Below are 24247 nucleotides of genomic sequence, written 5' to 3' on the forward strand. Positions count from 1 at the left end.
GAAAAAGACTTGAACAGATACCTCTCAGAAGAGGAAATACAAATGGCCAAAAGGCACATGAATCGATGCTCAATGTCCCTGGCCATTAGAGAAATGCAAATCAAAACCACAATGAGATATCATCTCACACCCACCAGAATGGCCATTATCAACAAAACAGAAAATGACAAGTGCTGGAGAGGATGTGGAGAAAGAGGCACACTTATCCACTGTTGATGGGAATGTCAAATGGTGCAACCACTGTGGAAGGCAGTTTGGCGGTTCCTCAAAAAGCTGAATATAGAATTGCCATATGACCCAGCAATACCATTGCTAGGTATCTACTCAGAGGACTTAAGGGCAAAGACACAAACGGACATTTGCACAGCAATGTTTATAGCAGCATTATTTACAATTGCAAAGAGATGGAAACAGCCAAAATGTCCAGCAACAGACGAGTGGCTCAACAAACCGTGGTATATACATACGATGGAATATTATGCAGCTTTAAGACAGAATAAACTTATGAAGCATGTAATAACATGGATGGACCTAGAGAACATTATGCTGAGGGAGACTAGCCAAAGACTAAAGAACAAATACTGTATGGTCCCACTGATGTGAACCGACATTAGAGAATAAACTTGGAATATATCATTGGTAACAGAGACCATCAGGAGATAGAAATAGGTTAAGATAACGGGTAATTGGAGCTGAAGGGATACAGACTGTGCAACAAGACTGGATACAAAAACTCAGAAATGGACAGCACAATACTACCTAATTGTAATGTAATTATGTTAAAACACTGAATGAAGCTGCATCTGAGGTATAGTTTTTTTTTTGTTTATTTATTTAATTATTTATTTTAATTTTTTAATTTTTTTCTCTCTATTATCATTTTATTTCTTTTTCTGTTGTCTTTCTATTTCTTTTTCTAAATCGATGCAAATGTACTAAGAAATGATGAATATGCATCTATGTGATGATATTAAGAATTACTGATTGTATATGTAGAATGGAATGATTTCTAAATGTTGTGTTAGTTAATTTTTTTAATTAATAAAAAAAAAAAACGAGGTGAGTCATCACGTTGCCATCTGGTTTTGCAAGAACTGCCCCTTTTTTACTAGTTACCCTTACCTGTAAAATAGACTCCCCATGTTGCCCATTTTTAAGAGTTAACTCAACCAGCCAGGCACCTGTCCCATAAAAGCTCTGTGAAGGGCGATGCTTTTCTGCACCAACTACTCTTAGCTCCAGAGTTTTGATTGCAATTGTCAGTTGAGGGCTATTCAGTCTCAAAATCTAACTTATAACAAGGCTTAAAGTGTTCTTTTATGCAATACAAAGAGAGTAGAATTCATTAAGAATAACTGACTAAATATTAAGACTACAATAGACCATATGTCTGGATTCTATTAACTCCAAACCCCTTTGTCCCCACACTAAGGAATTCTAAGAACCCTTAGCTAGATACAGTTAGGAAAATTATTTGATTGGATTCTATTAAACTCTCCTTCCTTTGTCATCCTGGGCCTAAATTATTTGCTGACTCTCCTTTTGTTTCAATAATGATTCATGTTCCATAACAGTAAATGGTCTTCCTTGTATGGAAGCTTTAATGATTGCTTAGAGAAAAGTCTCAGTCTATTTCTATAATTGTTCAAGGTTGATACTTTAAGTGAGTCTTTACCAACTGTGTTTCTATTAGTCTAGCTATTCCAGTTCTTTTGCCTCATAAATCCATGCAATGCTGAATTTTTAAGTTGTGTGGTTTCTGTCAATGTATGAGTTTTCTTATTTTAGGGGTGAGGGAGGGGGCATTCTGTGTAGCCCTGGGAATTTTTTGATGGCCATAAGAGTAACTTTAACGTTGTTATTAGATGAATAGTTCTCCCTTCTTGTGCTTTTACCATGGTATTTCCTATAGTATACTTAGGATTTTGCTGTTTAACTATTTCATGCCAACTAGGCCCACAATAGGTCAACCATCACACCAAAACACCTAGAATTCTGATGGGCCATATAGTAATGAGAAGTTTGATTGACAGCTGAGGTCAGTCAAGATTTAGGGGTCAGTCAGGGACTCAGACAGATATCTATAAACCAGTGTTCATAGAAGCATTATTCACAATCTCCAAAAGGTGGAAGCAACCCAAATGTCCATCAGCAAATGAGTGAATAAGCAAAATGTGGTCTATACATACAATGCAATATTATTCAACCTAAAAAGCAATATAATGAAATTCCAGTACTGAGGGAAATAAGTCGGACACAAAGGAACTGACACTGTATTATTCCATTTTTATGAAATTGCTAGAATATGCAAATTTATAGAGACAGAAAGTAGAGTACAAGTTGGGGGGGATAAGGGAAGGGAGAATGGGGAGTTAATACATAATAGCTGTAGGGTTTCTCTTTGGGGTGATGAGAAAGTTCTGACAATGGATGGTAGTGAGGATGGTACAACATTGTGAATGTGATGAATCCCACTGAATTGTACACTTGGGAGTGGTTGAGATGGGACAGTTCATGCGCTGCATATGTTCCCACTATTAAAAATAAAAAAGAGAGGGAATGACAAGTAAATCCAGTACCTCATCCTGAACTGGATCTAATAATGGTGGAGAAAAGGCCCAAAAGGGTATTGTTCTAGTTTGCTAGGCTGCCAAAAGCAGATACCATAAGATGGGTTGGCTTGTAGTAATGGGAATTTATTAGCTTACAGGGTTACAATTCTGAGGCCATGAAACTGTCCAAATCAAGGCATCATCAAGACAATGCCTTCTTCCTGAAGACTGACTGCCGGGGATCCTGGACTCTGTCACATGGCAGGGCACATGACAGCATTGCTGGTCTCTGCCTTCTCTTCTGGGTTTTCTTGCTTTCTGCTTCTGGCTTCCATGGCTTTGTCTCTCTTTGTCTGAATGTCATTTTCTTTTAAGGGACTCCAGTAAGAGGATTAGGTGGGTCACATCTTAACAAAAGATCCTACTTACAATAGGTCCACCCACACAGGAATGGATTGACTTTAAGAGCTTACTTTTCTGGGGGTACACACAGCTTTAAATCATCACAGACATTATTGGGACATATGAAAAAAGTGGAATATAGACTTTATATGAACTTTATATCCATGCTAAATTTCTTGAGTTTGAAAATTTCATTTAAGGTGGATATATTAGTGAATATTTTGTTCTCAGGTAAAGTTTATGGAAGTATTCAGTGTTCAAGGAGCATGATGTATACAACCTACTCCTAAATGTTTAAAAATATATCAATGAATCATTAGTTAGGCGAATGGATAGTAATAGGTAGAAAGAGAGATGACAGATAAATAAAAATGATATGGCAAATGTGGCAAAATGTTAAAAGTTGGTGCATCTAGTTTTCTGGTTAACGTGGTATGTTGGGTTTCTCTGTATGGATTTTGTATTATTTTGCAACTGTAAGTTTGACATTATTTCAAAATAAAAAGTTTATTTTAAAGAAATAAGAATAAAAGGAAAATAATATTAGGAGAGCAATTAGTGATGGAATATGCAGTTCTAGAACACCATCTAACATCAACGATCACAAGAAAACATGAAAAAACATGGAAGTAATATATTTTGTGGATGAAATGGGAAGTTGTCTTAGGCACCATGCATAATAAGAGGCATGGAGAACAAAGAGATTAATATTTAAAAAAAAAACTTTGTCCAGCTCTTTTACAATAGCTGTATTCAAATTATCGATCCTATTCACTTTGCTATGTAAAATAGCTTTCTTTAGGAGATAACATCCAGACAGTGCACTAAACTTAATGTACAGCTCTATAAAGTGTGTATAAATATATATACATATAATATAGATAAGTACTATGCACACATATTATATGTACATATATGTAAGTAACTACTATGAACCCACAGCTCAGATAAATATGCAGAAGATTTCATACTTTCCATAGATCCCCTCGTTCTCCTCCTCAGTCTAATATTACACAGCAATTAGAAAGTTGCAGTGTTTTAACAGAGAAAATTCTTTGAAGATTATTACACTAATTATATTAGGAATTGCATTAAGCTATGAGGAAGAGACCACAAGACAACTGTGGTTTAAACAAATTAGTGGTTTTCCTTTCCTCTCATGTAGGCCATCAAGGGCTGGTATGGAGACTATATGGAATCCAACTTTCTTCTTTCTTAGCCACAAGCTTACCTCTTCCTTGTCACAATATAACTCCACCCAGGTAAGGTGACCACACCCCAAGCAGGATGAAGGACAAAGGTGAGAAGCAAAAGGCACTGCCCACTGTGTCAGCCCCTTTGGGTGCTTTCTTGCACACCCTACCAAATGACTTCTGCCAACATCTCACTGTTTAGAACCATGCTGCCCAACCACTCCTAACTGCAAGAAAAACTGAAATGTAATACATTTTTTAGCTAGGCATCTTGCCAATCCAAATAAAATCAGGATTTTATTAGTAAGAAACAAAGGGAGAATGGATATGGGTTAGTCAATGAGGAGTCTCTGCCATTGGTCACAAATGACTTTCTTGAAAATGCTGCTTAGTTTCCAATGGATAGATGCAATCTAAAGTCATCCCCAAGATGGTGATGAGTTCTGAAATAAACACTCTTACAATCTCTGCTAAAGAAATACTAGTATTAAAACATTTGGAAAGGAAGAAACCTGGTATGGTACTGCTTTGAAATATGTTCACAAAAAAGTAGAACTTTTCTCTGTTAACAATGAAAACATGGAAAAAAATCATAAAGGGTAAAATTTAAAGGAATTCCCTAAGATCCACAAATAAGTCAAAAAATTTGATAATATCTGTTCATTAATTCATTAAGGCCCATGACTGGCAATCCAGCCATTTCCAGATTGTAACTCTAATCATTAGGATTATAAACTTTGATTTAAGTTAAGAATGATTGTTTAAATATCTAAATGGAACTAAATTCTACAGATCCACAAGTTTCTAAGTTTTTGAATCTAAGAAGTTGAACAGATTTTCCTCTGCCCATATGTATATAGGATTTTGATTTGCTATAACTACTTAGTCAACCCCAAAATAATAATTTTTTATTCCAATTATACAGTTAAATTCTAGCTTGAATAAAGTTTTGCCTAATCTGTAAAACAAAACAGTGTTAACTGAGCTTTATTCAACCAATATGAAATAAAAGGTTTTTGAACCTTTTATATAGCAAAATCAGCACTGTTAAAGCAAAATCAGCACTGTTAAAGAGAGATAGAAAACTGAGGCAAATGATTGTATAGGTAACATCTTTTCAGTTTACTAGTAAACGTACACTCTTAGATATTTTTGGTTCATATTTATTTATGAACTGAGTCGTAATCCATGGTTGTACTTAGGCTGATAAAATATGGATTTTAAAAATCCATAGCAAAATGCTGTGATTCTAAATTAGCAGTTTTTTCCTCCAGTTCACCACAGTTTCTCTGGACCTTGTCATCAACAAAACCTCCCAAACCTCCAATTCAAGCATTCTACTCTCAGACTACTGTTCACTTGCTTAAGTACTCCCAACACAACATAGACTATAAAAATAGAGCTGAGAGCTCTGTCACTGACCCTGCCACTTTCTCACTGTCCACCAGGTCCTGCCCTGCTTAGATTGCCTGGTTCATCCTTTGAGTCATTCTCTAACAGACGCCTACTCTATTATCATAGATATTTTGGCAGAAATCCAACTGCATGGGATTCAATTCACCTTCTGTATCCCACATCTGTGTCTTCCCTTGCTAGAAAAATGACAAGTCCTCACTACTGATTTCATTTTAAATTCAAAGTCTTCAGCCCTAGCAAGACCCTGACTACCACATATTTCTCTAGAAGATTGATTCTCTTTCCATTCTTGTAATACCTGTTTCATAGTGTCTTCTCTCTCCCCAAACTTCCTACTCATCCTTCCACCCCTCTGTCCTCAGGTGACGGCATTGCCTGGTAGTTCACTGATAGATATCTTCCGGTATAAGTTCTCATGGATTCCCATCACCAAATCTACAAATCTCACACCTGTGCCCAGCCTCCCTTTCTTCTTTACTGATAACAACAGAGGAAATGGCCGTACCCCTAAGAGGGGCCACTCCCTCCATGTAAGCTTCGGATTCTATCACCCACTCCCACACAATGTGTATATACACACTCCTTTATGCTGTTAGTTTTTCTCTCTTACAGACATCATCAGTTTTTCCCTCTACCAATTTCCTATTAAAATGTCAGCAACTTAGGTATCAGCCATATGGAAAAGTCTCTGTACAACACAAGCCCTCTATCTTGTGCTCCAGTTTTCTTTACTCTACATAGCCAAACTTCTCAATTAAGGTTAATATCTCCAATTTTTTATATTCACTTCTTAACCAACTCCCATCTAGCTTCTGCTTCCACAGATGTACCAAAACTACTCATATCGAGATCAACAAGGATCTAATATTGCCAAATTTAACACATGGTTTTACAATATTTATTTTACTAAGCCTCTCAGTCAAATTAGACACCATTGATCCTTCAGTCCTGATAAGGTTTCCTCTCAGCTTTCATGAGATGTACACTTGGGTTTCCTCCTACATCTCTAGCACCTCCTTTCGGTCTCCTTTACAGAGTCTTCAAAACAGAGTCTAAAGACTCCAAACGGGGGTCCTTCCTATCTCTAAACTTTCTTCCCAGGTGATCTCATCCATTCCCAAGATTTTAAAAACCATATGTATCTCTAGCTCTACCCTCTCCATTTGACTTCTATGCATTTCTCTACGTGACATCTCTATTTAGAGGTCATTGAGATATCATGAACTTAAAGTGTCCAAAAAGGAACCCTGTACTTTTTCCTTCTAAATGTGCTCACCTCCTAGACTTCTCTGTCCCAGTATATGGCACCACTATCCACCTCATTTTTCAAGTCAGAAACCTGAGTATTAACTTTAATTCCTCCATTGCGTTCAACCTCTTGTTCAATCCAGCAGTAAATTCTGTCATATGTTCATGATTGATTTTCATTGTTCCATCTTCACTGCCACTATCCAGGTCCAAGCCACCATTTTTTTCACTTAGATTACTGAAATAGCCTCAATTGTAGTTCTTTTCGTTTATATGCTTGCCCCTCTCCCCTTTTATTTTCTACATATCTGTAAGGGTATTCTTAAAACTTAAATCAGACTGTGTGACTCTTCTATTAAAAATCCTTTAAGAGGCCTTACTGTACTGTTAAACCTTATTTGAATTTTTAAAAATTACTTATTGTAGTAGGTGAACAACTAGAGCTTAATGAAAGTTATCCCCTCTCTCTAATCCCACCATCCCAAGTTAACCAATGTTGAATGTCTAGTACATATACTCCCTCAGTTTCCTTTGTGGTCATTCATATAGAACCTCTACCTACAGCCGTGCGGGCTGGGCAACAGTACAATTTCATTCAGTGATTCTCCCTGTAATTGTGCAGTGTGGCCATTCAATATGCAGACCCAAATGAATATATATGCACATTATAAAATTAAACTAGGTTAAGCTTTAAAAAAAAAAAAAAGACCACATTTCTCAGTCTCCCTTATAGCTAAGTGTGGCCATGGGACTAATTTCTGACCAATGGGAAACGAGTAGATATAACACATGTCAGGTCCCAGAAAAATATTCATCTCTTGAACTCTTCTTTTGCCACTTCCTCTTTCCAAATTCCTTGGCATGAATGTTGTCATGTTTGACAGTGAGTAATAGCTGTAAGAGCCTCATTCCAAGACACCATAGCATGCCTTCTCAGACTTTTACATGAGCAAAAATATATACCTGCCTTGTTTAAGTCATGATTATTTTGAATATTCTGTCACTTGTAGCTAAACCATTCCCTGGGGAATGGAGGCGGAGAGAGGATTGTTGTTTTTTAACAAAACTATCATGATGTTATACACGTTATTCTGAAACTTACTTTTTCACTTAATAATATATCATGGACGTTGCTCCAGATCAAACAGATAGATAGATCTCATTTTCTTAAACAGCAGCATAATATAATAAGGATAGGTGTTTCCTAATTTATATAATCATTCCTCTGGGGATCAACTGTTAAGTTGCTGCTGATGCAAACAACGCTTGAATAAACATTTTATATGTATTCTTAATATGCTTATTTCTATAAGAAATCCTAAAAGTGATATCATTAGGTCAAAGAACACACATAGTTATAATTTCAATAGACATTGTTGGCTTATACTCCTCAAAAAGGTTGTAGCAATTTATGCTTAGAACAACAATACATAAAAGTCCCAATTTCCAACATCCTTACCAACATTGGATATTATTGTTTTGCTTCATTTTTTGCCAATCTAATAGGCAAACAAATGACATCTCTATAATGCCTTTTTCCCCTTTCATCTGACTACTAGTGAAATTGAGCATCTTTTCCCATGTTTCTTCACCATCTGGATTTCTTCCTCTAGGACTTACATAATTATATCTTTTGCCCAGCTCTTTTCTCTTGAGTGGTTTGCTCTCATTGCATTTTGAATGAAGTCCAAATTCCTTTCTATGGCTTATAAACCTCTGTCAGATATCAACCCTGCCTACATCTCTGAGCTCAGCTGGTGCCATTTTTCCTGTCTCTCAATATCCTGAGGCCACATTGGCCTCATTTCAACACCTGGAATACTCCAAACTCCATTCTTCCTTAGGGCCTTAGCACATGCTCTTCTGTCTTCCTGGTCTGCTATTTCTCATACACTCTTCAAGTTTGGCTCCTTCTCATCCTTCAAAACTAGCTGAAATGTCACCTGTTTAGAGAAAACTTTCCTTACCTCCTTATATGTTTTTCCTTCCCTGTTCATTTCTTTAGTAACACTTATCATAATTTGCAATTATATACTTGTTTGCATACTTGCTTATCTGTCTCCCTACTAGACTATGAGCTCCATGAGAAGGGAAAGAAATGATCTGATTTTTCACTAATGTCTGTGCAACCCAAGCATCATGCCTGGTGTATTCTAAGTGTTCAAGATTTATTTGTATAAACAACACAGTAATTCTTTTTCCTGTTTCTTTTATGTGACAATTGTTTGCAACACATTTCTATCTAGATCTTACCTTTATCAAAAATGTAAAACAAAAACAAAGCAAATTTTTTAAAAACCCTTCAAATCACATATATCATGAATATGGTCTCAAAAACTCCAAGAAAATTCTACCACCAGAAAATGTTAGAAATTTTCTTGTGGTGCAAAATACACAGAATAATATTCTAAACTATAGATAAGAAAATTTTATATGCACATTCATATTAAAGATATATATACATATATAGGCATGTGTATATATGCATGTAAATATGATGGGGGAGGATAGGAGAAAAAGACAAGGGCTGGGGAGGTGGAGAGTCAAAAGCACGTAGTAAAAACAGTCTGTAGTGAATTGTTTCTATTAGAAGGAAAACTACTTAAAAATGTCTCAAGAATTTTAGCCCACTCTCTTCATTAGGTGACAAGGATATTTTTCTGATTTAAAAAAAATACATATATTAAAATCGACTCTCATCAAGTCACTGTTGATGAGATTAAAAAGTAAAATGGATATATAAATTTCCCTTACCATGGCTATTCATTAAATATATCAGAGTTGAGTCTTTGGTATACACAATAAGGAGGGCAAAGATGCAGCACAGGGAAGTTCTGTCTAAATTCTCCTGGGCCCGATGCTTGCAAGTGACCTGGCAAAAGGGTAAGGAGGTCCTCCTGGCTATATAGTGAATTCTACTTCCTGGTTTACCAAGGACAATCCCTATTTATTCCAATCATCCTTTATTTAGTAATATGCCTTCTTTCACTTTCAAATGTATCCTGGTTAGAGGATAAATTATAAAGTTGCCTTTGCTATAGCTCCGAGAATGTTACCTTATTATATGCTAGGCAGGGTGACCAGACCAAGTAAATGTGTTAGTGCAGAGGGGAAACGTGGGGAAGTATGGATCCTGAAAACATAAATACCCCCCTCCCCCATTTCTTCATTCAATTCCTTTAAACCCTGGTCAATCCTTGGCTCAATAGAAACTTAGCTGGCAAAGAACCTTGTACTAAATATGTTCAATTAACATAATATTTGTTGACTTTTGTGCCTTTAAATTTGCAATCAATCATAGCATCGCATTCTTTTAATGTTAATTTTTTTTTAAGTTTTAAACTTTGTCTTTATGTAAAAGCCCAGATGCAACCACCAAATACCTGACTCAGCTCACAACTAGAGACAGCGTCAAATTTCCCAGCCCACTTAATTTGAAAGCCTGCCAAGATAGGTGAAAGACCTTATAAATATGTAAAACAGGAAGTTCAAATTACAGTCAAGTAAATCTCTAGAGATTGATGTTCTTTTCAAAACAATTAAAAAGAAAAAAAAAAACAAATAAAAAGCTTCACATTTTAAGACCCCCTTACTAAGGCTTCCCCTGAGTTCAGACTCCACAATGTACTTTTAGTACTGTATTTATTTTGGATTTCTACCACTTCCTGGAGGCCAGGAGGAGGCACAGTGAGAAGATCCAAAAAAACTCAGAACCACAGCCATTTTGTTTGTCAGGCAGAGTGGCAGAATTCTGCCAGCTAGTAAGGATTTTTGAAATACAATTTTTAAGGAGAAAAGAAAAAAAACCCAGCTATGTCTATTCTTTTCAATTTAACCACCAAATCACTATTTTTTATTTTGGGGGGCATAATTGGCAGTTATGAGGGCTAACATATTTTATTTCAAGAAATGAAAGCACTCCGGGTTCCAACAGTCATGAATTTTGTTCAAGGATGACTGGCCTCTTCGAGTACGTTCACCACGTCAAATTAAAAACACGTTGATGGAAATAGTTTTGAAATGGCCATCTTTGTATCCAAATTAGCTGCCGACTTTTCTTTCTTTCTTTCTTTCTTTTTTTAAGCAGCGAACAATTCGCTTAAGAAAAAGCCTGAGATTCCTTTAAGACCCACAGAGAAGAAGCAAGAGTGTTTCCGAAGACATTAAAAAGGGCATTTTTCTCCTGAGCGAAAAGACAGTCGTGGGTGCTATTGTTTTGCAGTGTCACTTAATAGGGAGCCTAGACTTTTGTCATTTGGGTGGCTGTGCTTTTAAAAGCCCAGTGTAAAATGGCACACACACTGCATTTTTTTCCGAGCTGCAGGAGGCGGGGGAGCGGGGGATAGTGCAGACTGGAGGGACACTGCCCTCCTAACCAATCAGAGCACGCCTGTTTGCCATTGCAAAGTTGTTAACCCCAGTCTTCTGCCTGCCGCTGCCTCTTCTGCTTTTAATCTTCTGTGGATATTTTTCCGATTTTTCCCAAACGCCCACAGATCCTGGGGGAAGCCACCCCATTCAGCTACCGATCATGGAAGAAAGTATTACTTTTTATTTACCAAATATTTTTAAGATGTTTGAAGATCCATATGCTGCATGGAGGCTGTTGTTTCTAGGGACACAAGTATCCAGCCGATATTGTTACAATTATTTTTCAAGAACTGGCTTCTCCTCCGCCTCCGCTAATGGTAAGTTTGTAATTTTAAACATTTACGTTGTTCGATCTTTCAAGGAGACACCAGATAAAAAGGATTTTCATTGTGTTTCTTCTAACAAAACCAATCTTTGTATATTTCTTTGGCTTTGATCTCTGCACATTCCACCTAATCTTGGTCTGGTTAATTTTTACCGAAAGGAAAAAAAATAGTTTTTGTTTTTCATTGTTAAAGCTAAAATATTTAAAACGTAAATTATACTTTAATTACTGTGAACTACAGGGGAACTCAGATATTTCAAGATGGACTTGTTTTGTGCCAGCAATGTTGGTGATACCAAATATGTGCATATCCTCTTTATAAAAATTATGTATTACCTAATTTGTCCAGGACTAAATTATCAGCAGGCAAACTATGGATATAGTTTTTTCAAAAAGAAACAAATAGGCCTATTGTGGTTCTCTGGATGGATTACTTGGATACAAACTATAGAAAAGCTGCCCTTGATATAATGAAGGTGGAAATTGACATAACCAGGTTTATATTAAGTTATGGCTGTTCCTAAATAGTGGTTCTTTTATTTGCTGATTAGATCTGAACTCGTACTCTAAGATAGTATTTCTTTGAAGCTCTTCATAAGATAGTCTTTACAGATCTTATTTTTCTTCAAAAAGGTAGATTTGGGAGACATTTTGTAATTTTCAGCATTTTTCTAATTTTTTTTTCCTTTTTGCACACGGTGGGAGATCTTTTTTGTTTTGCATTGATCTGTGTTGGTGGCGCTGTAGTGCTTCTCAACAATTTATGTCAGTTTCACTAAAAGAAAAAAGGAGGAAAAAAAAGAGGTGGGGCAATATTTGATCTATTATCTTATCCCTTTATTTTCTCAAAGAAAGTTCAATTTGGTCAGAGGAAATTATTCAGTTGTACTATCTAAACATTTTCTATGATCTGAGAACTGGGAATGAGAGCAGAGTTGTCGTCACAACCAGACCAAAGAATATCAGGGATAGGCGTGCAGTTTGCAGTTGTGTTTCATCTTATCTGATTTATTATCTCTAGATCAGAATTCCTTAATAATAAGCATTCGCTTTACACGCTCCTTCCTCGGTAATGTTGTGTTTTTTCCATGTATTACAAAATCATATGTGTTATGTTTCTTTTCAGTGTAACAAAATGTTTGAGTATTAGTTCACTGAACATTGTAAAAGTTGAATTTTTTTTTAATCCTCAGAATTTCTTAAATAACTATACCAAGCATCTTCTGAGAATTCTATAGTAGTTTGACATGTAATAATGCCTGGGTTATTATTTATGTGTTTTATTTCAAAATGATATTTTAATTGAATTCATGTATATTCTTTTAAAAAAGCAAATAATTTTGGACTAAGATGATTTTTAAGAGTATGTGTACAACTACTTCTAACTTTTAAAACATTGGTGCTTACATATCTTAAGTGCAGGATTAGATCTTTTTGATCTTTCTTGTTGAGAGTTGTCTGATTAGAAAATATGGGATTTAGGCCCAAAGCCTACCAAGAATGAAATATATTAGGGTATGACATAGTTTTTACTGGTCATTACAAACAGTTTAGTTGTTTTTGAAGATAGTAAGTATATCCTTCATTCAAAAAGAAAGTGGGAGGAATAGTATTGTTCTTTAAAACATATTATTTTGCCAAATAAAATAGAAAACAACTGAAATAGTACCCTCCATCACTTTTCCATGTGATTTAATAGATTATTTGAGTGAAAATTTCAGGAGTTATTGATTTCATTCCCTTTGAAATATATAAATGCTCACTTCACTATTTAGCCATTTAAAATTTTGAAGAAAAAGAATGTGCAAATATAACTGAAAATAGTATTACTGATTTTAGTGTTCCTATAATCTATCAATATAGGGCCCTCTCTTTTAACTTCAAAAAAAATTATGTATTAAGGCTGTGTTTTGTTCATATTATATTTTGAAAATGTTCACTGAAACATTGTTTCTCTTTGTGAAATTTAAGTGACCCCATCAAGATTGGTTTTTGACATTATAGATTATTTATAGAATGAAATACTGCAGGTGTAAATATATTATCTAATCCATTGGTTATGCTAGAGAGTTTAGTTCTCTGAAGTTAATCGACCCAATAAAATGTACTTTCTGACCTGTTTATTGTTAAAATATTCTGCTGTTCAGAATGGTGTTATTTTCCATTTTAATCTGTACAAACTATAAATGTTTATGTGATAGCCCCCTTCTTAAAAACAAACTGATTCTATGAAGTCCATATGTAGCTATGCAATGCTCTTTGTTCTCCTACATCATTGACTATTACATCATTGATTATGAAGTCACCGCTATAGTTAAATCTCCCACTTCTTAAAATCATCTGTAGATATTTGTATTAAAGGTAGTCTTCTATATGTGACTCTCAAGCACTATGTAAGTAAGAAGATTTAAATCTATGAGGCAAAAGCAAATCACTATTTTTTGTTATTCTCCATTTTTAAATCCATCTTGTGTTTCGTGTTAGCCCTCATTCTTAGGAAGTTAATTCTCTTTTTTTATTGATATTTTTATAGACATTTAATTCATGTGTTTGGTGTGGTCATCAATAGAAATATTACAAATTATGATGATTTTTATCAGGGAAAAAAATCTTTATTAAAGATAATATATTGAGAACTAGCTCAATTTTCCATGGTAGCAGTTATTAGGTCATTGACAATATAAAACTATTTTTTTTTACTGTAAAATATTCCAGTCAATAATTACACACTTATTTCCTTCTTGCACATCATTAACAAGTAGCAAAATTTACTAAATTAAAATGTCACTTTGGGCAGGCCATGGTGGCTCAGCAGGCAGAGTTCTCACCTGCCATGCTGGAGACCCGGGTTCGATTCCCGGTGCCTGCCCAGGCAAAAAAAAGAGTCCCTGTTTTTCCATCCGGCTCATCCCTCTCATGGAGGAAGGGGTTAATGAGTAGTGAAATGGTCAAAAAAGCATGTTGCAGAAAGAAGAAAGAAATAATGTTAAAGACATGGGGTATCTGTAAATAAAATTCTAAATGATAAATCTCAGAAAAATGAACTCAAAATATGGGTCTTGATCCATAACAGAAATGAACTGAAAAATTATATTCAGACCTAATGTAATGAGCCAGTATATTTCCTAATTTATTAATTTGTATTCATTAGTCTTGTGAAAGATTGAGGAAATTTTCAGGGTAAACAAACCCATTAGGAAAGAAGAGGTAACAAAGAGAGGTAACATTTTCAGAGATAATAAGATGACCTAACATAAAATGCTGAAAATAATAATCAGGAACAATCAAATATACTTTGGATTGAACTTTTTTTGGAAAAGGAAAATTTGCTAAAATTTTTCCCTTTGGAAACCAAGTCTAATACAAACTTGAAACTCTGCATTTCTAATCCCCCCCATTTCTTGTGCATATATGCATCATGATTCCTTGGACATATCATTACTTTCCATAAAACTGTACAGCTACATTACTATCTTCATCATGGTTTTGCAAAGGAGAAGGAGAAAATAATAGACAAAATGGATGTTTGTGTTACGACCTTGTTTATCTTTCCTAAAAGAGATTCATAAGGAGAATATAGAGGGAAAATAAAGATTTCTTTATGAAAAGAATGAGAAGGGTATTTTTTATACTTGATTTGTTCAAGATTTATCTTTATTTGGGGGTTTGGTTGGTTGTTGTAGGTTTCACCCCTCCCTACTTATATGTTATGCTATGATGCTGAGATACATTAAGAAAAACAGGCAAGGAAACCTGCTGTCATGAGGTTTATGGTCCAGCATGGTTCAAAGCTTTAAATTTGAAATCTTGGATATGCAAAGTTCTCATGGGGAAGCAAGGCCAAAAAAAAATTTTTCTGGATTTTTAAATTATTAATAATTTAATAATATAATTTAATAATTAATAATTAAATTGGTTTATATAATATATAAATCTTATATAATATTATATATAATAAATCTGTTTATACAATATTTGACAAGGGTCCTTCCATTGAAGGACCATTATTTGAGCACCGAATACTCATACATTGCAGGGAGGGGAGATAACCTCATATTTTAGAGAGTCCAAATGGATTCTGTATAAATAGATGGTTGCCTAATATGTATTCCTATTGCAAAGTAATAAATAAAACATTAACTTATGTGTTTGAGAGGAGAGACTGAGAGGAACATTCTGGTAGTAGCAGTTTTTTGGACATGTCTGTTTAAGCTCCATTTGTGATAACTTTGGGGGAAAAACCTGGTAGGGCCTCATTTTGAACATTTTGCTCACATTATCATGATACAAACGTCAATACAAATATAAATTGTGAAGATGAAGTAGAGAAATAAAAGTACAAATTATATTTGAGTTTAAATATTTGTTTTTATTTTAAATCTTCTGCAATAATTTCTAATTTTTTGCAATATTTAGAAATATTTCTAAACCTGTGAAATACATTTCACAGAAAATTTTTAAACAAAAACAAATATTTAAAATTATGAAGATAACATAGTTGGATATTTAGCTAATGGTTAATTAAGACCAGCACATCAGGTATGGAGCAGGAATGACATGTTATTTTTATATAGATGAAATGGAGGAGAAGGAAATATTTAGTAAGGAGTGTCTATATATGGTTTACAATGACAGCAGGAATAAATTTTGTTGTCATAGAGTCAATTCGTTGATACTGAGTAGACCCTTACTAGCTGGTTGTGTTATATCATTTAGTTTGCTTTCATACTAATATGAAACCTGACTGCTGGGATAAACAATAGGACCTTAGTAATTAGGAGGCAAGCCCATACTAGGTTTGGTTCAGTAGCTCAACAATGTTATCCATTTCCTTGGTGGGTTCCATGTTTTTACATGTCCATCGTGTTAGTAACGTCCTTCTCGTGGTCACAAGATGGCTGCTGCAGCTCCAAACATCATGTCTTGGTATCACAATTCAAAGGCCAGAAGGAAGGAGAGTTGCTTCTATGTGTCTTTTAGTAAGGGAGGAAATCCTTTCCCAGAGACCCACAGCACTCTGTTTCTTGCAGCTCATTGACCAGGTTTGTAGGACATGTTAGGAGATTGAAATTACCATGATTGGTTTGGCAAGAGAAGAACTATTAGAAGGGTGTTTCTAGTGCTCAATAGGGTTAGCTCTTATTTACTTTGGGTAAACTTTAACTGCTTTGTGTAAACATTCTTGAGTGATGAAATTTATATCTGTTTTCACAGAGACCAGACTGGTCATAGGTATGGGTTATTGAAAAAATTATAACAATTAGAGCTTACTGTGTTCCTGCCTCAAGGCTAAATGCACTTCTATTAGCTCCTTAAATCCTCACAAAAAAACTTGGGAGGAAGGGGAATTATTGTTCCCATTTTACAGACAAGCAAACTGAAGCTTAGAGAAGTTTGCACACCTGAGGCTTGCCCTAGGGTACACAGCTAATAAATGGACAGTCTGAAATCAGAGCTCATGTACTTAACTACTCTACTGAATGCCACATTAGATATTTGTAAAGTTGTATTCTATAAATTGACATTTTAAATGCACTGTATGATATCACTCCTTAAATGACTCCTCTGGTGAATTATTTTATCCATCTGATAATCTCATCATAAAATGAGTAATTGCCCTCCTAGTTTATCAGCTATATATATATAACCAAATTTTTATGTGTTGAATATACTTAAAGTACACTTGTGCAACATCTCAGGAACACCTTCAACAACATCTTGTGAAATTCTTTCAGAAGTTGAATTTGTGTAGGGCAAAAAACACAAAAGACTAGAGATTCCATGAGGCTTTGTGGAAGTAGATACATTCATGATTCATAACCTTAGATCCAAATAGAATATTGACTTCTTTCAAATTTTACAAAGCCAATTTCATGTACTAAAATGTTTTGGTCTTCATCAAATTTTGGATATATAGAAGTTTTCTTCCCTAGAACATTCTTAGGGAACTCACTGCATTCTAGCAGGGTGAATTTCAAAATTGAGCATGTACCAGCATCACCTGGAAGGCTTGTTTAAACAGGCATTGCCAGGCCTCTCTCCCACGTTGCTGCTTTGGTAAGTTTGGGATGGGACCTGATATTTGCACATCTAACAAGTCCCCAGGTGATGCTGATGCTGCTGAACCAGGGGCCGCCCTTGAAGAATCTCTGATCTAGAGAATAAGGTGGAACCTGCCTAAATAAAATATGATCACAAACTTTAAAGGGTGCCATTTAATATTTGCAAATATATGAATAAATACTTCTGCAACATTAAATGGGGCTAACATCAATGAAAAGATGAGAGTTGAGCAAAGACTGGAAAGAGGATTGTTCTTATGCCGTAGCATTAATATCATATTTTAAACTTATTTGCCAACAATTCATATGTGTGTGTTTAACCATTTTTTAAAACACAGTGATCCATAATTTGCAAGTTATTTTTGAACATAGGTAAAAATAGTAGAACTTAGTCTTTTGCTCAATAGCAAGTTACATCTGAAAAAGCCTTCTGTAGGTATGGCATTTTACTGATCTTTCTCAAGATTTTTATCCCACCAACCCCTAACGCCCTATATTCATTAATAGGTTCTGGTTTCAGTGAGACTGAGAAAGGGAGGCTGCCATGCCAATGACCTATATTTAGCTCTGAAACTCAGGCCACTGCCTCAATCCACTGGAAACTCTCCATCCTCCAAGAAAGAGAGGTCACAAACACCAGTTGAGAAACACTAGACCGTGCCAAGGAGTGAATAGGACCTTTTCCAAGGGTTGAATTGCTTCACTGCACCTTTATTTAACTTTGATACTTAAGAACTTTTTAGTTCAGATGGCTTTTGCTCATTTTTTCATGAAAGCATAAAGTCCAAGAAGCAAACTGCCAACATGAAAGAGAAAAAACATCCATAAATCAAATGCCCTGACCATCCCCAGAAGACAATGTATGCTTCAAATGATCCTTGCATGCCACAGAGGTCTTGTGAAGAAGCTGGTATGAAGGACCCTGGAAGGGAAGAGGACAGCAAGTTTGGGGCTGGTGTGGTCCAACCTCATAAAGAGACATTCAACACCTATTAAGAACAGACTCAATCTGAAGGCCCTAAAACTGCCAGAACTTTGCTCTCCAATATAGTAGTCGCTAGCCTTGTGTAGCTACTAAAACTTGAATTTGAATTAATTAAAATTAAAAATTCAGTTCCTCAGACACACTAGCCACATTTCACGTGTCCCATAGCCACATGTGACTAGTGACTAACTCTGTTGGATAACACAGATTCATGAAGTGTTTTCTTGGCCAGCGATGGTCTAGAATGCCCCTAGGTCCTACAGACTAGGCACCCTTGGATTGTTCCAACAGTGGTTCTCAATTTCGCGTACTTAGAAACACCCACAAACTTGAAAAAAGAAAATAACTGGGCACCCCTTCCAGAGATTCTAATTGGTCTAGGGTAGGATCTGGGCATAAGTATTTTCCAAAAGCTGTCCTGGGGTTCCAACACACCAATGGGATTGAGGGTCACTACATTATACAAAACAGGTCAATGGCTATTGAACCAAGCCACTAAATCAAAAATTGGGGAGGTCATTGGACAAGTGCTTCTACCTCACAAAAGAGAGTTTCAAAAGCTACACTTTGTCTCCTGGGAAATGAGGGACCTGAAGATTCACTGGACACTCAAACCAGTTCTCCAGGGTGAAGCAATAGCTGACTGCCTGATGAACACCAGTTTTGGCAGGAAGATAAATAGCTCTACAGCAGCTCTTCAGTTGTAAGTTATTTTGATGCCCTTGAGAATGTCTTGTACATTGAAAGACTATTCAGAGTTAATTTGAGTTTTTAAAAAATAGTACAAAATTTATTAAAGTTGCATATCCAAAAACTAGTTCTTCTTTATGTTTTTAAATTTAGTTTACAAGTCTTGTCATATTTATAAACCTCACAAATTTTAGAAATCATGCTCCTTTAAATAATATTTGTTTTCATTTATAACAAACATTAAACACCCCCTAACATTTTAAATGGTATTTATAAGCTTACTACATTCTATTTCTTTCTTTGGTACTTAGTTAACATTTTCAAGAACAAGTCTTACAAATCTAATAAATTTAACTTCTAATTATGGTGATCCTTAGGTTCTCTTAAATGTTTCAATACTATATATAAACTTAGGAGTTCTACTTAAAATCACAAGTTTAATAAGCTGATGTTTTACTCCATTGAACTGTATAATTACTTACACTATCAACTATGTACAGAATGATTAACAATAAAATATTTTTAAAAACATTTCTGTACTTATTGTCAAATTTTCTGGAATTAAAAGATGTTTGCCTGCTATGAAAACAGTTGTCCTACCAAACAATTTTGGATGTGTCCTTTCCCAATGACATTTTTGATCTGCCTTCTCAGCTTGTTGATAGAGGCTTTGGTTGGAAAACAAATAGATCCATGTCTGAAATGCTGATGGGACTTGCTGAGACTTATTTAAATTTACCATGTCAAAAAAAAAAAAAAGAAGTATTCATAAGGCCTATTCCCTTTGGTGTGAATCATATCTTTATTTTCCAAGGCTGGTCAAATTCAATAATCCCCACCCAAGTACCTATAGCAATTGACAAATTTGGATTTTGCATTTCTTTATTTTTTAGCACATGTACTGTCTTTTATATCTAAAATTAGTGGCCTTCAAATATGGCAGAACCCCACATTCTTTCACATTCTCTCTTCTGGGTCAATCATCTCTGATTGAAAGCTCTTTCTACTGAAGCTCTTTCATGGCTTTGCTGACTATGTGGTTACAAACTTGAAAGTTACTCGACCGAACAAAAATTTTAACTTCAATAGTAACTGACCAGAAGCCTAACTGTCTACATTTCTGTTGAAGAGATTATAAGGACCTAAGTTTGATTTTGGTCTATTTGGGGTTCTTAGCTCTGCCCTTTGCTACCTGTATAACCTTGGGCCAATTACTTAACTGCCTAGATCCTCGGTTTCCTCTTCTGTGACACAAAATAATTCTACCTCCTCCTCTAAAATACCTAGAGCAGTGGCCTGATGTGGCATAAGCACTCAAAAAATGCTCTAAATTAACTTTTTCATAGAGAAGTCTGATTTCAGAGATCAAGGTAGGCCTTACGTGGTGTGATGGTGTTCTAGTTTGCTAGCTGCTGGAATGCAATATACCAGAAATGGAATGGCTTTTAACAAGGGGAATTTAATGAGTTGCTAGTTTACAGTTCTAAGGCCAAGAAAATGTACCAATTAAAACAAGTATATAGAAATGTCCAATCAAAGGCATCCAGGGAAAGATACCATGGTTCAAGAAGGCTGATGAAGTTCAGGGTTTCTCTCTCAGCTGGAAGGGCACATGGTGAACACAGCATCATCTGCTAGCTTTCTCTCCTGGCTTCCGGTTTCATGAAGCTCCCTGGGAGGCGTTTTCCTTCTTCATCTCCAAAGGTCGCTGGCTGGTGGACTCTCTGCTTCGTAGTATTGCTCTCTCTCAATCTCTCATTCTCCAAAATGTTTCCTCTTTTATAGGACTTCAGAAACTAATCAAGACCACTCAAATGGGTGGAGACATGTCATCCCCTAATCCAGTTTAACAACCATTCTTAACTAAATCACAACAACCAGGGAGATGATCCGATCACAGTTTCAAACATACGGTGTTGAATAGAGATTATTCTACTTTATGAAATGGGACTTATATTAAAACATGGCTTTTCTTAGGGGGCACACTTCCTTTCAAACCAGCACAGATGGGAATTAAAACTATCACCATTCAGGTGTATTGATATTCCAGTATTAAAGAGACTGTCTAGGATAAATTATTATCCTTTCCAGACACTATTAAAAGTCAGTGTCTCAGATGGTATGATGGTGGCTTACTGGCAGAATTTTTGTCTGCCATGCTGGAGATGCAGGTTCGATTCCCAGTGCCTGCCTATGTGGAAAAAAAAAAAAGTCAGTACCATGTGATCATGAAAACCTTATGGCTGACACTCCCTTTATATCTAGTGTATGGACATGACACTCCCTTTATATCTAGTGTATGGACACATGAGTAAAAAAATCAGCACAAAAATAATGGGGGGGAGTGCAGCAAAAAGGGTATGGGATGTTTTATGTGTTCTTTTTTATTTGTATTCTTATTTTAATTTTTTGGAGGAATGAAAATGTTCAAAAATTGTGGTGATGAATGCACAACTATATGATCATATACTTTGGATGATTATATGGCATGTGAATATATCTCAATAAAATTGCATTTCAAAAAAAGTCAGTGAGTCATTTAGCCTTTCCAAGTGTTAGGTTCTCTTATGTGCTATATGTTCTTTGCTCATTAAGTAAATCTTTTTTGGAGCATCTAGTACATTTTTAAGAAAAGTATACTGAGCCTTCTAAGTAAGGTAAATAAAAATGAATAAGCCATAATCGTCCTTTTCCTCAAGGAATTTACAGTCTAGAGGAGAGAGAAGTGTGCCAACTATCTATAATAGAAGGAAGAATGAAGTAAGTGCCGTGAAAGTATCAAAGGATGAAAGAGAGCAGAAGAGAATCATTTGGGAATATTGGTAAACTTCATGGAGAAGGTAGCTTTTGACCAGAGCCTTGTAGGATAAGGAGACTCTGAACATGTGGGCATTGAGAGAAGACACTCCAGGAAGAGAAAGTTGCATGAGCAAGGAGGGGAGAAAGTGCAAGACATTTGGAAACCACCAGCTAGCAGACCAGTATGAGTACTAAGTTATAATGTGGGGAGTTGGGAACTGGTGATGGAGAAGGTAGGCTCATAATGGTAGTTTGGAACCAGCACAAGAAGGACTTGGAATCCCAAGCTAAGAATCTCCATGCTAGGTTGGTGCCTGCAGCCCACCAGTTTAAATGCCATGTGTTAACTGGCTAGAAAATGGAGTTGGAATAAACAGAAGAAAAGTACCTCTTATATGAACTTGTTTCCCATTAGTCTCGTAAAGGAAAGCTCCAAGGGTGGAGATCTCTGACTAGGGAAGTTTGGTTAGGGAGAGCAAAGAGAAGTAGAAAAGGTTTGGAAAGTTGGGACCATCTTCATTAAGTGTGGACACTGGGCAGCAGAGGGCAGCATGAGGGCACCTAAAAGTTGAAAGAATGCATAAGGGATTTGTTTATTTAACATTTCTTTACAATTATAAGTTTTTATTTTTCAGGCAACTTCTATTAGTAATAGCTTAAAATTCTTTATCCCACAATGAATAGAAATTAAAACAGAAAAAAATAACAGCTGCACTGTGTTAGTCTGGCCAGTGTCAGGATGACATTGCTATTTATTTGAGAGCATTGACATAGGCAGTTCTTTACTTATTTACTTTCAAAAGAGTAGGACTTCACTGTTTGATGTGAAAGTATTTCAATTGAAAACACACTTTTATATGACCCTAAACAGTCTTTTTTTTTTTTTAAGTATACTTATTCAGCTGCACAATGTGAAAGGAACTATTGAAAAAGTGGAAAAAATCTTGAAGATAAAAATCTCAAATAAAGAATTAAAAATTTAATATACATTCTACGTTACATTCAAATATATGGAATTTAAAATTTTGCCTTTTTATAATTAGGAAATTGGATTTTTTTTCTTTATATCTGAAATTCAAAACAGTCTGCACTAAATTTAATCAGATTTTCTGGTTAAATTCACCCTTCATTAACCTTTTTAAAAGTTTGGAAGGTTGTTAATATTGGAGTGGGAAACTGGATGGCAAGCTCTGGAACTTGTTGTTGTGAATGCCACATTACACCGGCCAGAAATTTCTCTCTCGTGTCTGTGGGGAAGACAGTATCATATTGTTTCATACAGTTCACACTTAGGGAGAAAAACCTCTCTCTGTCCTTGTTTCTTCGTAATTCTCTCGAAGTCCATCATATGCATTTATGAGGATATAATCACTGTGGGTGATCCTTTGTCTGAGGCTTTTTATTCTCTTAACCTTCTTTTATATGCTTGCTTCTGTGTATCAATACTTCATACTTCATATTTGTCATTTTAAATGGCCAAATAAATCAATGGTCTGACAATTCCACAATTACTAAATTATGATTTCTAATTTTCATTAGTGGAACTCTAAAACGATGAATACATTTTTGGTTTAACCTAGTTTTCTGCAAAAATTCATTCTTAAATATCATGAAAATAGATGGAAAAAATTTTCAAAATAAATTTATGAAATTTTTCCTGTATATTTTATTTAAAAGATTTGTAAACCTGGGTGTATAATAATATCAAATTATTTAAAATACTACCTTTCAATGGCAGAATGCTCACCTGTCATGCAGGAGATGGGTTGGATTCCCAGTGCCTGTCCATTTAAAAGAAAAAGTCAGGACTGTGTGAATGCAAAAACCACAAAACAGGGCATATTCTGTGTATACCGTGTTTTGTGCTTACAAAAATCCATTTCATTAGTGGCAATGACTATGTCTCCTTTTTCTTTTCCATCTCCCATGGTTTGTAAAATAATGCTTGCACAAAGATGGTGCCCAAATAAAACAAGTTCAGGAAACCTTGTTGAAGTATATGAGACATAATTAAGTGTCTTGACAAGATTTAAATGTATTCATCATATTTTCATATTTTATACAACTGGTAAAATTGTTACCATAATTATCTATTTTATAACTACTTTTTTGAAGTGCCTGAACAGTGTTCCTGTGTTAATTCCTCTCTTTAATTTATTACGTAGAAATTCCCCGGCCTTTTCCACTGAGAATATCATACTAAC

At 35.4% G+C, this 24247-nt stretch overlaps 1 protein-coding gene and 1 long non-coding RNA gene across 4 annotated transcripts in view; both read left to right on the forward strand.

Annotated features, from left to right (window-relative positions):
• EPC1 (enhancer of polycomb 1) overlaps positions 1 to 24247 on the forward strand; it is a 112949-nt gene that overhangs the window by 10185 nt on the left and 78517 nt on the right. For all 3 annotated transcript variants that reach the window (XM_077152207.1, XM_077152219.1, XM_077152212.1), the window contains one exon: positions 11308 to 11499. In XM_077152207.1, coding sequence (XP_077008322.1) covers positions 11497 to 11499 — 3 coding nt within the window. In that variant the 5' untranslated portion in view covers positions 11308 to 11496. The remainder of the gene's footprint in view (positions 1 to 11307; positions 11500 to 24247) is intronic.
• LOC143676937 (uncharacterized) lies at positions 11506 to 21519 on the forward strand. The gene is made up of 2 exons (XR_013172319.1): positions 11506 to 16549; positions 18077 to 21519. It is a non-coding gene; the product is annotated as an uncharacterized LOC143676937 (long non-coding RNA).

Source organism: Tamandua tetradactyla, chromosome 1 (assembly GCF_023851605.1).
Source record: "Tamandua tetradactyla isolate mTamTet1 chromosome 1, mTamTet1.pri, whole genome shotgun sequence".
Classification (NCBI taxonomy): Eukaryota; Metazoa; Chordata; class Mammalia; order Pilosa; family Myrmecophagidae; genus Tamandua; species Tamandua tetradactyla.